The sequence below is a fragment of the Equus przewalskii genome, chromosome 6 (genome assembly GCF_037783145.1).
Source record: "Equus przewalskii isolate Varuska chromosome 6, EquPr2, whole genome shotgun sequence".
NCBI classification, from domain to species: Eukaryota; Metazoa; Chordata; class Mammalia; order Perissodactyla; family Equidae; genus Equus; species Equus przewalskii.
Genome location: NC_091836.1, coordinates 90351709 through 90367117, shown reverse-complemented (window position 1 = coordinate 90367117; position 15409 = coordinate 90351709). Strand labels below are relative to the sequence as shown.

The 15409-nt window shown below is 41.4% G+C and overlaps 1 protein-coding gene across 11 annotated transcripts in view; it reads right to left on the bottom strand.

Annotated features, from left to right (window-relative positions):
• Window positions 1–549: 549 nt before the first annotated feature.
• The window catches only part of GAS2 (growth arrest specific 2), a 127316-nt gene continuing 112456 nt past the window's right edge, over window positions 550–15409 (bottom strand). For all 11 annotated transcript variants that reach the window (XM_070624524.1, XM_008532124.2, XM_070624527.1 and 8 more), the window contains one exon: window positions 550–2400. In XM_070624524.1, coding sequence (XP_070480625.1) covers window positions 2182–2400 — 219 coding nt within the window. In that variant the 3' untranslated portion in view covers window positions 550–2181. The remainder of the gene's footprint in view (window positions 2401–15409) is intronic.

Genomic DNA, 15409 nt, shown 5'->3' with positions numbered 1-15409 from the left:
TGGAAAAGGAAAACAGATTCTGTCCTTGACTCCTCGGAAAGGAACACCGCTCTCCTGACAACTTGATTTTAGCCCAGTGAGACCACCTCAAACGTCTGACCTACAGAACTATAACATAATAAATTTGTGTTGTCTAAGCCACTGAGTGGTAATTTGTTACATCATCAATAGAAAACTAATAAAATAGATGGAGGGATTAATATTATTTTTGTTAACCACTTATTTTTTAACTAAATGAAATTTATTATTTTTTAAACAGGAGGTGTGAGAGAATGAGATGCTCTTTCTCTTATTTTTTTCAAGATTGGCACTTGAGCTAACATCCGATGCCAATCTTTTTTTTTTGAGGAAGATTAGCCCTGAGCTAATATCTGCTGCCAATCCTCCTCTTTTCTCTGAGGAAGACTGGCCCTGAGCTAACATCCATGCCCATCCTCCTCTACTCCACATGTGGGACGCCTACCACAGCATGGCTTGATGAATGGTACCGTGTCTGTGCCCAGGATCCCAACTGGCAAAACCCTTGGCCGCCGAAGCAGAGTCCGCAAATTTAACCACTCGGCCATGGCTGGCTCAACTTTAATTATTAAAGACATAAATATGTTAACGGGAAAAATTTAAGCACAGGAGAAAGTTTTGGTGGAAATATTGCCGATTACTATACAGAGAAATTCAGTGTTAATATTAGTTTAGAACATAAAATTCAAATCATGCAATATCTGTATTTTAAAAGATATTACAATTATTCACTGTTCCAAGCTGATTTTATTTCCTACAAAACTTTCATTTTTTTTCCAGAATGATTATCACCACTTCCAGCACCACCAAATTATACCATGCCTGTTGTTTTAAACCTCCCAGTTAACAGGTCGTGTATGCTTCGACTAAATCAGTGACGTGACAAACTGAGATACGTCCTCCCTGATTTTCTGGAGCAAAACAGGTGGATTTTGCTGCCATTGAAAAACAAGGCAATGACAAATTAACTCTGCCTGTAATTTTATACTCCAGGTAGCACCTAAGGGACTACCTACGATAAACTAGACTCCCCGCTAAGGAGAACACACACCAGCAGCACTCAGCAGCCCAAAGGGAAGAAGTAAGTACTCGGAAACCATCGTTTGCCTCTTCCCCTAACTCTCAGGGGAAGTTACCCTTTGAAGATTATCTTTGTCTCAGAATGAAGCACTGATCTAGAGACATGAGATTTTTTAAATTTATCTTTTTAATTCTTGTATCAGGGAGGACAATATTTTGCTGTTTATGGGTACAAAACAGCTCTGTCCTAGGTACACAAGAGTATACATAAGTCTGTAACATCATTAGCTACAGTGACTTTACCTCACTAGACAGCATAGCAAAGTAGGATTAACTAAAGATATATTTTAACAAGGAAATGCTTTAAAATAACATGAAGTCAATGCACATGTGACTGTACAATTTACTCGGTCAAAATATAAACGTATGTCAGCTTACGTGTATGAATTACACTGTCTCAACACAGCCACGTGCTCAGGAATGTGTGAAACGCTTCATCAGCAACTCTCCCAGGGGTTTACTGAAAACTTCCAAAAGTACCCCAGATATTTGGTCATAGGTAAGGGATAAACTTTAAGGCACTCTTCCAGGTGAATGTAAACTTTTCTGAAGTGGCCTTTCGAGTAAAGTATTACTGTTGTGAATACTCTGTACTTATAGTGCTGTTGGATATTTTTAGTAGCACATTATCCCACTAATTGTCACTTTTTAAAAATTAGCTTAAAAATCCTGCAATTATAAAAATGCCTCTGGGTGCTTTTCCTCTGTAGACATACAGCACGCACCTTCTGTTGACTTAACTGTAAATCCTAAATATTTTCTTCTAATAACAATTTTTATCTAGCTAGAGCTGTATTTCTAATATTGTGTTCTCAAATACTGTGTTCACATACTGAGAAATAATAATTTGCCTACAATTTGTCTAATTTAAATCTGAGTTTAGAATTTCTCTTAATAGGTCATTTTCTATAGAAGCATTACAATAAATAGTGCTACTCTTTGGATGTTTTTCAATATGATGGCATTTGTCTGTCTGTTAAGACTTTTTCCAAAGTAATTTTCAGAGCATGTGAACTAAACTGACTACACTGGAGAAGTGGATACAGGCCATTATGAGAGTCCCCTTGTAGTGACCAACTAGTTTCATTTAATCTCCTTCTTAGCCTTATAATTGGCAGAGACCACCAGGTAATTATCTGGATTCACGTCCTTAAGGGTCGGCGATTTGCTCTGGATGGGGGATGTTTTGCCATCCACACGGGAGATCTGCAGCATCCGGCAGGGGTCGTGTTTCAACAAGTACCCCACAAAAGTTTCCCATCCTCCTCCCACACGGACCATGACGTGTTTGTTGTGCAGCATCTGAAACGAAAGCAGAGCAAAAGTGTTATATTCCAGGAATTCTTACAGTATCTAAAATCAGCTTGCAGTTCTGGTGGTGTTACCATTTGTTGTTTGTCTCATTTTTCATACTCCATTATTTTTCTGCTTGGTGCACCGTGTCTGAGTTAGCATATTGTTTATGAAAGGTTTGCTTTTTCCATACCAGTAGATCACAGGTACACATCCCCAGGCCCCAGCTTTGCCCTGCTATGGGAAGCAGGGGCTCCATCCAATCCCTGGCTTGGTTCACTGTGTCTGGAGGCTTCTCTCTGAGCCCCAGTGTTCCATTGCAGCCCCATCTCTGCCCCCATTTCCTGCTTCCTGTCTCAGACCTGTGCTCTGTTCTTCCCACAAGGTTATTCCTCTCTGAACCAGGACTTAAAAGACCATGGAAATGTCTGCTATTAAATATAATGTTAATAATCACACAAATATTCAATACAGAACAGAACTGAAAATGTACACAGAAAAGTCTTCCCTAGTCACTATCTGAGCCCTTCAAGGCGAGATGTTCCTGAATGGCCAAACGTGTATGTTTTCCTTTATGCTTATTTTTCCTAATTACTTTAGGATGCATCTTTTCAAAACAAACATACTGGCCCATGAGCCATCTAGAACTCTAGGTTGACAAGACTACAGATTGAAAAAGTGAAGACTCTGGTTCTTTCTATCTAGTAAAAATAGGTCAGAGTTGTGGAGAATTGGGATGGAGAGCCAAAGAATTTGATCTTGGCTTCTTTCAAATATCAGAAAATGTGAGATAAGGGGGAATACTGCACCATCTCCAGAGACCCTGTGGACCCCCTCCGCTGCCCACAACAGTGTGAATACACACCGACAATGTCATCTTGGGAAGGGGATGTGGTTGTGACAGGGGACTGGGAAGTCATTTTCATTGTAAAGCCTATGAAATGCCTTTGAATTCCTCTCACTCTGTGTCAGCTTGAGACTGGGCCTCTTTTGACTCCCATCAAGTGGGGATGACTTGTGCTCTTACTGCTTTCATTTAGCTGTTGAGACTCTGACTAAAGTTTTGGACTCTTTCTGTATGTCCACATCCACAAAATCTTGCATGTGTCCCTTTCACAGACTCCCAGAAATTCATCCATGAACACAAGCTAAGAAATCCTGATTCTTGGGGTTGACACAAAGCAGTTTTCAAAATCAAAGATTGTGAAAAGTAATAAAAATGTGCTCAACAACAATAATTAGAACTATTAGACTCTTGAGAATTAAGTTAAATGTAATCCTACTGGTTATTCTCATTTAGAGCATTAGAATTTTAGGATAGAAAGGATCTTGGGAAAAACCGTCTAGCTAGAAGTCTTTAAATTTCTTTTAGCATCAGAATCTACTCATTAAACCGGAATCCCTGAAGTAGAAGGCAGCTAAAAGGAGTCGGCATTTAGCTTATAACTATTTTGTTTCCCCCGGTCCTATCAGTGGAACCAGGTTGTTTTTTCAGATGAAGACATTGAGGCCCAGATCTTTGATGTGATTAGCGTAGACTAGGACCCAGATTTCCTGACTCCCCGTCTGGTGCTTTTCCCACAACAGTTCCTCCTTATAAAGCAAAACCCATCAAAGGTTTTATAATTTTACTGGCCTATTCCCGTTCCCACGAGTTGCTGTGTGTGCCTCTGCTGCCTGCTTGCAAAACTTGGAGCTACTGGGACAAAAATTGCAAAGGCCAGTGGCAAAATATCACTTTGACCGTTTCTCCCATTGTTCCAGAGAGCGGCTTTGCCTATTGTTGAAGTTCTGGCATTTCCTAGCCCTGCACATTACATTTGAGTCACCTGTAAACATCCTTGGTATGAATGCCTCTGGCAGAGTGTCGAAGTTCACTTGATTGTGAGCAGGCTGTTTCAACTAGAAAGAGCCGCCAGTCAAGACAACTTTTAAACAATTAGTTAACTCTGGAAACCAGTGAAAGAAATGTTTTTCCGAATGGAGTATACGATCATTCACGTACAAACTCTGCTTGCAGACTCTTTATGAATCCATAGAACTCTGCAAAGCAGATCCAACAGGAAACAGAGTCATACTGAATGTGAATAACAAGATTAAATTTCTGCCCACCTCCTCTTCTATCTCCTTCCTATAGCTATCAGCAACATATAATTCACTAAGAAAGCCAGTAGTCCAATTGGGCAACAGTTTCAAGCATGGGAGATTCAGGGCCATAAGCGTTTACAGCCCTGATTGCAGAGATCCAAATTCTATGCCTTTTCTTAGTATGTGCTCAGTATCAAGAAAAAATTTAACACCCACCTCCATCTGCCTAACAAAACCCCTACTGTTTAACCTAAAAGCAAATCAACCTGTTATAAACCAAATTACTCTCAACTCTGCCCTCCTTCCCACCACAGCGCTTATCCTACAGAACCCCAATCTTGGATCAAATATATAATCTTCCTTCGAAACCCTGGCAGAGCTTCTGAGCTATGCTGGAAGCAATCTTTCTGTTTCAGAGATTAGTAACATTAGGCCAATTGCAATCAATTGATCTTTGTACCTTTTATTTCGGTCAGCTCCATTTCCTATTCCTCCCCGTTATTCTCAAACACACTACCCATCTCGATCCTCATCAGTCTACTGATGACTTCACCTTCGTCAGGCACAGATTCCTCTCTCTTAGCACCTCCACTGGCTAATTTGCCTCAATCTACATTTATCCTTTTCCCTACCTTTCTCATCACAGAAACAAGTCCTCCTGGCTAAGGTCAATTCCTCCCACTATGTCCTAACTTCTGTTACCATTCATGAAGAACCTAGCTGCATCAAACATTGCATCACTCTTCTCTCTCTCCAACTTATTGTCTAATTGTCCTTATCCTTCAGGAAATAAACATAACCATGCCTCTTCCACTCTGCTCCCTCCTTCCAGTCTACTTTGTCTCAGAGCTTCTCCTTACATCTGAGCTTCCTGATAGTTAAGTGTACACTCAATATCTTCACTTCTAACTTCCTGTTCACTGTCCAACCCAAAGTACACATTGCTTCTGCCCCCTACCTCTTACCTGACTGTGTGGGGAAAGGGAACAAGATGGCCTCCAGAATGATCAAATCCAATGGATGTTCTTCCACGCTTATCCTTCTTGATCACTCAGGTAAGGTATCAGATAGTATTGATCACTCCTTCCTTGAAACTCCCAATTCCTTTCTTCTCTGTGACAAGACTCCATGGATCTCCTGCTACCTAATTGTTTTTCTCTGCCTTCTTCATAGGCTCTATTTCTTCTATCTATTTTTAAGTTTTACTCTTCCAAAGGACTCTGAATGATCTGTCCTTTCACCACTGTTCTTTTCCCCATAACCCCTCTCTGTTTGCAACCTCATGGATTTCACTACCATCCTCCTTTGTCTCCCAAATTACAGCTCTATCCTTTGCCACTTCTCTGAGCTTCCAAATGCAAAGGCATACCAACCAGTCCACCACCCACAGGCTTTTCCCAATAGGGTTGGTGGCACGGGCATTCTCTAACTAGTCAGATACCAAAAACATTCGTTTCCCCCATTAACGTTTCTCAGGGTGTGTGTTAGCATTTAGTTCAGTGCCTCATCTATTCCCTGGGCTACTGCAAAGGTCCCACTACCTCCAGCCTTGCCCCATCTGATCCATTGAGTAAACTGCTACCAAAGGGAATTCTATAAATGCAAGGTTGATTGTTTCCTGCCTAAATACCTTCACTATTTTCCTCTCTCCTGTAGGCTGAGATTCAATTCCCCTTATTTGCACACATTATTCTCCATGGCCATGGGACTAGAATCCTTTTTTCCATTATACCATACGCCCTTATTCTGTAAGGCTTCTAGATTTGGATTTTCATAGCTGCTTAGTTACTTACTAGTGATAATTTAGCACAGTCAAGGAATTATCAATGTCAGAAATAGTAATAAGCTGCTTAAGCAGATTAAATGCTCATGTAAAATGATTTATAGTGTTACGTTCTAACATACCCTAAATAAACACTGAATTCAATTACAAAAGATTATCCACTAGTGGCCCTAATTATTTCAGAAATAAGCACGTGTCAAGTGCAGGTAATAGGACAGACTGTATTTATAGCCCAGTATCTGTTGGCATAAGCAGGACTGGGCTTCATTCTCTGTTAGTGTACAGCTTACAGCTCCTTTATTTTTGATGCTTCACAATGTTAAGTAATTTTGTTTTCCTTTCCAAAAGATAATTCCTCGTGACTGGTAGCATCAATGCACATGTCAATTGCTTATTTATTTATTTATTATTTTTATTTTTTTACAAAGATTGGCACCCAAGCTAACATCTGTTGCCAATCTTCTTTTTTTTCCTTCTTCTTCCTCTTCTCCCCAAAGCCCCCCAGGACATAGTTGTATATTCTAGTTGTAGGTCCCTCTTGCTGTGCTATGTGGGAAGCTGCCTGAGTGTGGCCTGATGAGCGGTGCCACGTCCACGCCCAGGATCCCACCCAGCATAACTGTGGGCCACTGAGGCAGAGTGTGTGAACTTAACCATGGGCCATGGGGCCGGCCCCAGTGATTGAGTATTTAATACCGGCTTTCTATACTGTTGTTTGTTCCACTTCTCGAGTAAAGAAAAATAAGTTAGAATTGCTACAAATCTTCCTCAATATTGTATGTTGCAAAGCGGTAGTTTTTGCATGTTAGGCCTGTTCTGGCTGTTACTATTTCCTACAGGTAGCCTCATTCCTTACTGTGCCCTTGATCCTACCAAAGGGAAGAAAACTCGTTACTGACTTAGAAACATTTCTCAGTGCTGAAGGGAAAAATTAAAACAAGAACAAAAAACGTGTCTCAACATTTCTCCCAATGGCCTTAATGAAGGCCTATAAGCAGATCTGGGCTGTTGCAAACGTTGTAAACATTTTCTTTTTTGCTGCCTATGAGTGATATACATTTCTTGCCTAGAGAAAAGAATCAATATGCCTCAAAGTTATGTTTTGTTTTTTAATAATTTCTTTCAGTAATGGGAAAAAACGTTCCCATTCTTATCAAGGGCGTTTTGTTTTATGACTTTGTCCCATTAGGATGCTCAATTATGTGTTGTTTTCTTAGGAGGCCTCTTCCTATGTGCCAGCAAAAGGGACACTTTTTCCTTAGATGACGTAGAGTCATAATATTAAAGCACCTACTGTGGCCCAGGTAATCTACAAATATGCCTTGTTGAAATAAAGAGGACAAAAAGAAACACTGAGGCCACTGGCAGTGCTCCCATTTCACAGATGGACAAACAGGCAGAGACGGAGGGTCAGAGATGGAGGCAGAGACATGGGGCTCCCTGAAGCCAGGCTAGAAATCACATCTTCTTGGTTCCAATCTAGTACACAGCTGTACAACTGAAGAGCAGTACTCTTCCAAGAATTATTATTCTAAAAAGGAACCTAATATTTATAGGTGGGTGAATCACTTAATAGATTGACCCAGCTGTGGTTTATAACATGTCGGATAAGTCCAGACTTACTGGATTCAATGCACGTTTTGTTAGGCTACAATATGTTTACCTAACCCTGCTTCCTAGCACCACCTTTCAATCTTATTTTCTTAACATTATAAGGTAACAAGCTATCCCATAACGAAAAAGTGCTGTAGCTCATCCAGACACTTAATTCAAAGGAAAAAAATGGGTTGAAAGGAAGTAAGTTAATTCTTCCATACTAACAGAACACAACAGAAAACTCAAAAGTTGCACAAACATTGATTCAACCGCTCCCTACTAATCTTGAGGTCGCTGGGGTCTGAGGGCTCTTGATGTGTGATAAGATTTCAGAAAGGAGATTTTTCTTTTCCTCTCTAATTACGTAGCTTGGAGAGACAGACTGGAATCACACTATGTGTAAGTATTAAGAGCTTAAAGCAAGAAAAAGTATGTAGTTTTCTTCTTCTTGGGGACATTAATTAGTCTTTAAACACAGAAATATATCCACTCACTTTTGGTTGACTGGCACAGTTGATATTTAAGCAGATCACAGAAAATTATATGCTTTACTAAATGAAAAAAATGGTCAGATAGAGCTGGAAAATATGGATTTATCGGTAATGTATTTGTTTTTAAGGTGACCAAGCTGTGTATAGCTCTATTAGACAAACAGAAGCACCAGCATCAAAAAAAAAAATCACCAGCATCAAAAAAACCTAACAGGACATGTCTTCCAGATAAGCAGAACTTAAAGTTAAATGCTATGTGTCCATATTTGATAGCTTTGTTTTATTCATTCCCCAGCACAGATCTGCCTGAAGGCCCACGTCTGCCCTAAATCAATTCCTATGAAACGCTTCGGCTGTCACCACCTTCTCAGGGAAGCACTGACAAATCTCTTTCATTCTGATTTGAATCTTGCGTCGGTAACCTTGAAACCCAAGGGCAGCAGGAGTTATGTCAAGTGCTCGAATATCAATGTCATTAAGCCCTGAGGATGTTAAAGCTTTCCAGCAGGATGCCCGCATCCTCTCCCACGCTCACTAACCTCCTCTCCAGGACCAGAGTCATCTTCTGTTCTCGGATCAGGCTACTGCCTGGCTTAAAAACCTGCCCATGGTTCTCCGTTGTCTGTAGTGTTTCTCAGCCAGTTATAGCTCCAGCCCACCTGAGGAATATGACTCATAACCACGAGCACAAGGAGGCTGTGGCAAAGATTCTGGGAGAGCAGTGCCGTGAGCGTGAGCGTGTGTGTGTGTGTGTGTGTGTGTGTAGGAGGGACAGGGCAGAATCTGCATCTCTAGGGTGGGTGGAAGCACACAAAATTTGAAGAAACAATCTACCAGCGATTCCGATATCCCCTCTCCTACCTCTGCCCCTCTCCTGCCCCCCATGAGAACAATTAGCTTGACACAAAGCACTTTATGGTGCACTATTCCTGTCCCACCTTCTTTTTCACTATGCCTTAGTGACCAGATAGTGTTGTGTACTGCACAACTATGCAGCTATACTGTGGCCCTATTGTCTATGCCCATGCGCACCCTCCAAATTACCTACCCCACAAATATTCTGAACTTCTCAGAATCCCCTGAAAGTTTCATGCCTTTCTATAAGTAGAGAATTGTTCCACATTCACCAGATGAATTAAAGTGAGTCCCTTCCTTTGGTCATTCAACAAATATTCGTTGAGTGCAATGCAAGGTTATTCCATGCTAAATTTCATACCCCGAGGGCCTAGTACAGTGCTAAGTACACAATGGGCATTCAATAAATGCTTGTTAAATGAATGAATGAACAAAGTTAACACCTATTAATGCTCCCTCCAGAAATCACTGCCTTTGTGGGATATTTTTGCACTCTCTAACTCGTAGATTACCTTCTTCGGAACTTGAGATATTCCTGCACAGACCTCGTGCAGGGTACCTGTAATACTTTGTTGCCTTATTTTCTTGTCCTTCTTTCTCTAACTTCCTATGACCTCCCTAAAGGGCTGCATCCTATTCAGCTTTGTATACCTGGCAACAATTACAATATGTGATACATGGAAGACATTACTTATTTATGGAAAGATAAGAAAAAGGGAACGATGAAATGACTTCTCTTTAGAAGGGAAAGTCTGAGAAAAACTAGGATGAGAATGATGATCCACATCAGCTGTTGCTTAGAGAATTCCTTTGAGAGAAAAATAGATGTTGGGTCAAAGACTGAAGCTATAACAGGAATCATATAAGAAAGCAGGAGATTGTACTGAGAATCAACAGAGCAATGGACAAGAGAGGAGAAGGGGAAGGGAGGAGAGGAGAAGAAAATATCCTGAATGAATCCAGAATTAAGTATATTATTCTCTTCATTGTCTACCTTCACAAATTCTCATTCCACCTGGAATGCATTTTTAAAAAATATTGTTCATTATAGGAAAAAATTATTTAATAAAATTTTCACCCCCTCCTTTTTGCTTTTAATGCTTAAGGTTTGGGGTCGCTCAGCACAGCTCTGGCTCATACAGCCCTTCCCCACTTAACTGACCACAACAGCTTATATTTCAGCCCAGTCTGTTAACTGCTCTCCCCTGGAGCCATCCTTTCACGAGACGAGACAACCGTCTCTGACACCGCCTGCCTAGGGGAGATAACCCACCTACACGTAGATCAGCTCAGTCTCCTGGGAGATCATGTGCTTCCTACACCTCCTTGTCAAGCCCGCTCCCTGGGTGTTTTTATAAGCCATCATAACTTGAGGGAAAATATTGTTTTTAGAAGACAGTCATCTGCTCTCCAGAGAAAGAGTGTTAAACTAATTTATAGGACAGCAGACTCTGTCATCATCTGATGCTATACTGAAATGGCATATGCTCAAAATTGGGCGACTGGGAATTCAGCTACCTGCCTAGGGTTCCCTGACACATGGAGGAGGAAGATGGCAGGTGTTCGGTCGCTAGCTGGCCATGTTGACAGCCTGGTACCTGCAATTCTCAGGTAAGTGTCAAGGTCACCTGTGAAGAGGGCAGCAGAGGCTCTGTTAACCAGAGATGCCATGTGAAGACTTCTCTGTCAAAGGATTCATCTAACTCTCGAGCTATTTGAAATTATAAATGGTTAAATACTACCCAAATAAACAAGCTTCTGGAATTATCACTTTATTGTTTACAAAACATTTTTCATATTTATTGCCTCATTTTTATTTTTCTACCAGTCCTTTAGTTTATTATGTGCTTTTCTTAGATAAAGCTTCAGAGAGATAATTAACAGGAACGAGAGCCGAAGCCACCATCCGTTTTGTCTTTATCAGACTGCCTAGATACAGTTACCACTAACCAGCTGTACAACCTGAAGACATTTATTTAATCTCTCCGTGCCTCAGTTTCTCATCTTTAAAATGATCACAATAATTCCTTCCTCCTAGAGTTTTTTGAATAAAGATATTAATATGTGTAAGCCTGTAGCAACAGTACCCGGCACACTACACTCAATAGTAGACTATCATGAGAATTATTAGTATTAAAATAATAATAGTGTTGTTGTGATGATGACGATAAACTTTTTATAGATTTTATTTCAGTTAGCTCTTGAGCAACTCTAAGTAGTTTGCATTATCATCCACATTTACAGATGGGGAAGTGGCAGCTCAGAAAGGTTACGTAAATCGCCCAAAGTCACCTAGCTAGGAAGTGACAAAGTTTCATTGGAACCAGAATTTCTCTGACTTCGAAGACAATACTCATTCCCACTTAGCCATGCACTCACAAGGGGCTTTGCCAGCAGCCATGGCTGTCTGAGTTCTTAGCTCGACTCTTCACAGGGACAACACCTCTTTTCTTTAGGAATACATGTTGCCATTTTACGATGTCTGCATTAATGATCATATTGCCCAGCTCTGAACACATCCCAGACCCAGAACAAAGAAGGTGTGTAAACATGCTTGGAAGATTCTATTTGAAATTTGAACCCAATTGTTTCACCCATACAAAAACATTGAAAATCGGCTGCAGCCAGAGTGCTTTGCCCTGGGCCCCACACGCCGACAGGAAACCACATAGGAGAGGCCCCTGAGAGTCTGCTGAGTACTTGCTCTTCAGTCATTTCATTTTGTTGTCACACCTGCCCAGTGCTTCAGCAGGCTAGTATTACTGTTCCCATTGCACAAATGGAGAAAGAGAGCCTCAGAGAGGTTAAGTGGGTGGCTCACAGACACACAGCAAGAAAACAGACACTGGTCTTCTGATTCCCAGTCTTGTGATTTGTTCTTGTCTTCAGTAATAAATCATCCATCAGGCGGAATGCAATTCTCAAACCCTCCTTTGAAGGATGGACTGTTGCCATGCCCTAAATGGTGACAGCCCATCTTCTGACATGACCAAGGCCTTGAGTCAGTAATCTGGCTATTGAGGCAGGCTAGAAAGAAATTCCTGGCCTGTTTTTGTTGTTTCCCTGTGGGAGAAAAGTTCACTTCCTGGGCACATTGTAGACAAATGACTCTCAGCAGCTTCTTTCTGGAAGCAAACATGAGAAGAACAGCTAGCAGATGAATGTAACCATGGACTGGCAAAAAGTTGCATTTGCATCTGCTTGGAAATCTGTGTAACAGCACTCAATGCCAACTCCCTGTCAGGGCTCATCCACTTGTTATGTAAGGTCTCCATTTCCCCAGCTCTGCACCAAATGAAATTAAGACGCCTTAGCTGCAATCTAATTACCAGTCTATGGCACCGTCTCAGACAGGGGAGGCAGAGTTATGATAAATATTTGATGGAACGCTCTGCACAGTGAAAGCAATGAGGCGGAAAACGCTGGTGCTGGAAAGAGAAGAGCTGCCTAGAGAGGGATTTGTAGCTAGGGTATACTGACTGAAACTAGAATTCATCCATCTCAGAGACTGGAGCTGGGCTCCAAGGGGCAATGGAAACCTTTTCCTCTCGCTAATCAAACAGGGTCAAGTTTGTCTGACTCAATCTGAACTCCATTCTCTCTTCTAAACTCTGATACAAAAACCCAAGAACAGACTGGAATCAGTACTGGGAGAGCCAAAGGTTAACATTTTGTGACAATGATGCACATTCACGATTTCCAATCTGATGTTGTCCCAGGTCCCATCAGGTAACAACAGTGTCTGGAACCCAGATATCCTGAAAACGATTACTTTGCCACTGTTTTTAATGTATCTTTAGTATATTGGTAGAGCCTTTTAAAATGGAAATCAAAATATTACTAAATACATTCAGATCTTTTGTATTGACAACACATTAGAAGACATGAATCTCCTGCCCCTTAAAGCCCCAGTGAAATGAAAGGCCAGGAATAAAAATCTTATAAAGCCACAAGGACAGAGGGAAATTGAGAAGATAGAACAGTAGACAAGAAAGGTCAACACATTTTTAGAAGATGGAAAACAGATGAGTAGTAACCGACCAAGTGGTGGGGAGAGAGCTGAAACTAAAAACCTGAGTGGCAGCTGCCAAAAAGAAGCCAAATCACACCTGGAAACTATAGGAAATTCAGGTTTTAAAATCACCAGCTACTGTCATCAGGTGAGGAAAGAAGCATGGCTTGAAAGAGGAGAATTTGTTGAAAGTCAGTAGTTTAAGGTTCAGTTGGCCCCTAGATTTACCGTGCCCCACTCCAGATCTGTTATGCCTGTGACTATCCAGTGGTACCACTGACCACATCATCACAGCAGGAGACCGAATATTGATTTTGCAGATATTGAATCAGAGATGCTCCAGACTAGGGACGACACAGGCACAGGATGGAGAGATGGATAGAAACACGATGAAGCAGATAAAACGGATAAAAAAATGAGCGAAGTGTTCATTCTAGAACCTAGATGGTAGCTATATGGCCATTAACTTCTCTGTACGTTTGAAATTTTTCTCAATAAAATGTCAGAGAACAAATTCATCCGGAATCCATTCTGTTCTCATCAGCTCCACTGCTATCTCCCTCGTGTGGAGTTCCCACATCTCACCTGCACTACCACAGTAACCTTCCAACAGCTCTTCCTGCTTCCACCCTGGCCTCTCAGTGTGTTCTCAACAGAGAGAAACTCGAGGGATCCTGTTAAAACAGAAGTCACCTCATGCTACTACTCTGCTCAAAACCCTGAGTGGCTCCTTGTTTAAATGGGAGTCAACGACCAAGTCCTTCCCACGGCCTCCATGTTCCCCTGTGGTCTGCACTCCTGTCACCTGTCTGACTTCAGACCACTGGATCACTCAGGTGCTCTGTCACAGCCACGCTGGTCTCCTTGCTAGTTCTTGGACTCTCCAGGGCCACAGCAGGCCTGCTCCTGACTTGGTGTTCCTTCTGTCTAGAAGATCTGTCCCCTGGGTACCTGCAGGGCTAAATGCTCCCATCCTTCAGGCCCTCGCTCACCTCTCACCTTCTCAAGGCATCTTACCCTGACTATGCTTTTAAGGTGGCAGGCTCTACTCCTGGACTCCCACCCTGCCTTACCCTGCCCTATTTTTCCTTTTCCATCCCAGCATGACATTTACCCACTTGCTAGCAAGCTCTGTAATTTACATATTTATTATGTTTATTGTTTAGGCAGTATAATCCCTCCTAATTAGGGTTGCCAGATTTATCATATAAAAGTACAGGACACCTAGCTGAATTTGAATATACAACGAAGTTGAATAACTTCGAATAAACACTTCAAATAACTTTGAATAAACAACGAAGAACTCTCTCAGAATAAGCATGCCCCCTGCAATATTTGGAATATATTTATATTAAAATGTATTTGTTGTTTATCTGAAATCCAGATGTAGCTGAGCACCCTGCATTTTATCTGGAAACCGTGCAAACACACACACACACATGCACAGGCACATGCACACACAGAGGAATACAAAGTCCTCAAGGTAGTGAGGGATCATCTGTTCTGTTCTCTGATGTATCCTCAGCTCCCGGAACACTGCTTGTTTCATAATATATGTCCAATAAATACATGTTGGATGAAGGAATGATTACATATTTTCTTAGGATGACCTCTAAGAAAACAAAGGAGTAATCTACAGAAGACAAGTGAATAAGAAAATAGGGGACCCAACATAAAACCAAATGAAAGCAGTCTCAGATGACCCTATGAGACAGACCTGGGGAATCGGGGCGTGGAGGGGTTGGAAATGAAACCCACAGATTAACTGATGTAGCTGCCTGTGACATCATGGTGATGGGTTTACAGCTCTCTAAGGGGATCTGGTAAGGACTTCTTAGTCATACTTAGGACGAAAAAAGATGAGACATTATTGACTTCAGGGAAAATCGGAGTTGTTGCAAAAAGGAAAAGTAATCATGACACACTGCAATACTTACACGATCATTATAAATACATACTGAATGCTGACGTGACCAACACTGTAGTTTCACCAAGGACGCTGGGCAAACAGGAGGAAGGGAAGGAATGCGTGTGGTGGGTGAGGGACAGCCATGAGCTTGCTCCATCGTCCCTTCCTGCTCTTGCTACAGTGGGTTTATGAGGACATCACAGAAAAACGTCTCCATGAAAAACACAGACAGACCAGCATAAGTATACAATTTAGAAACTTAGAGATACGTAAAGGAAGAAACA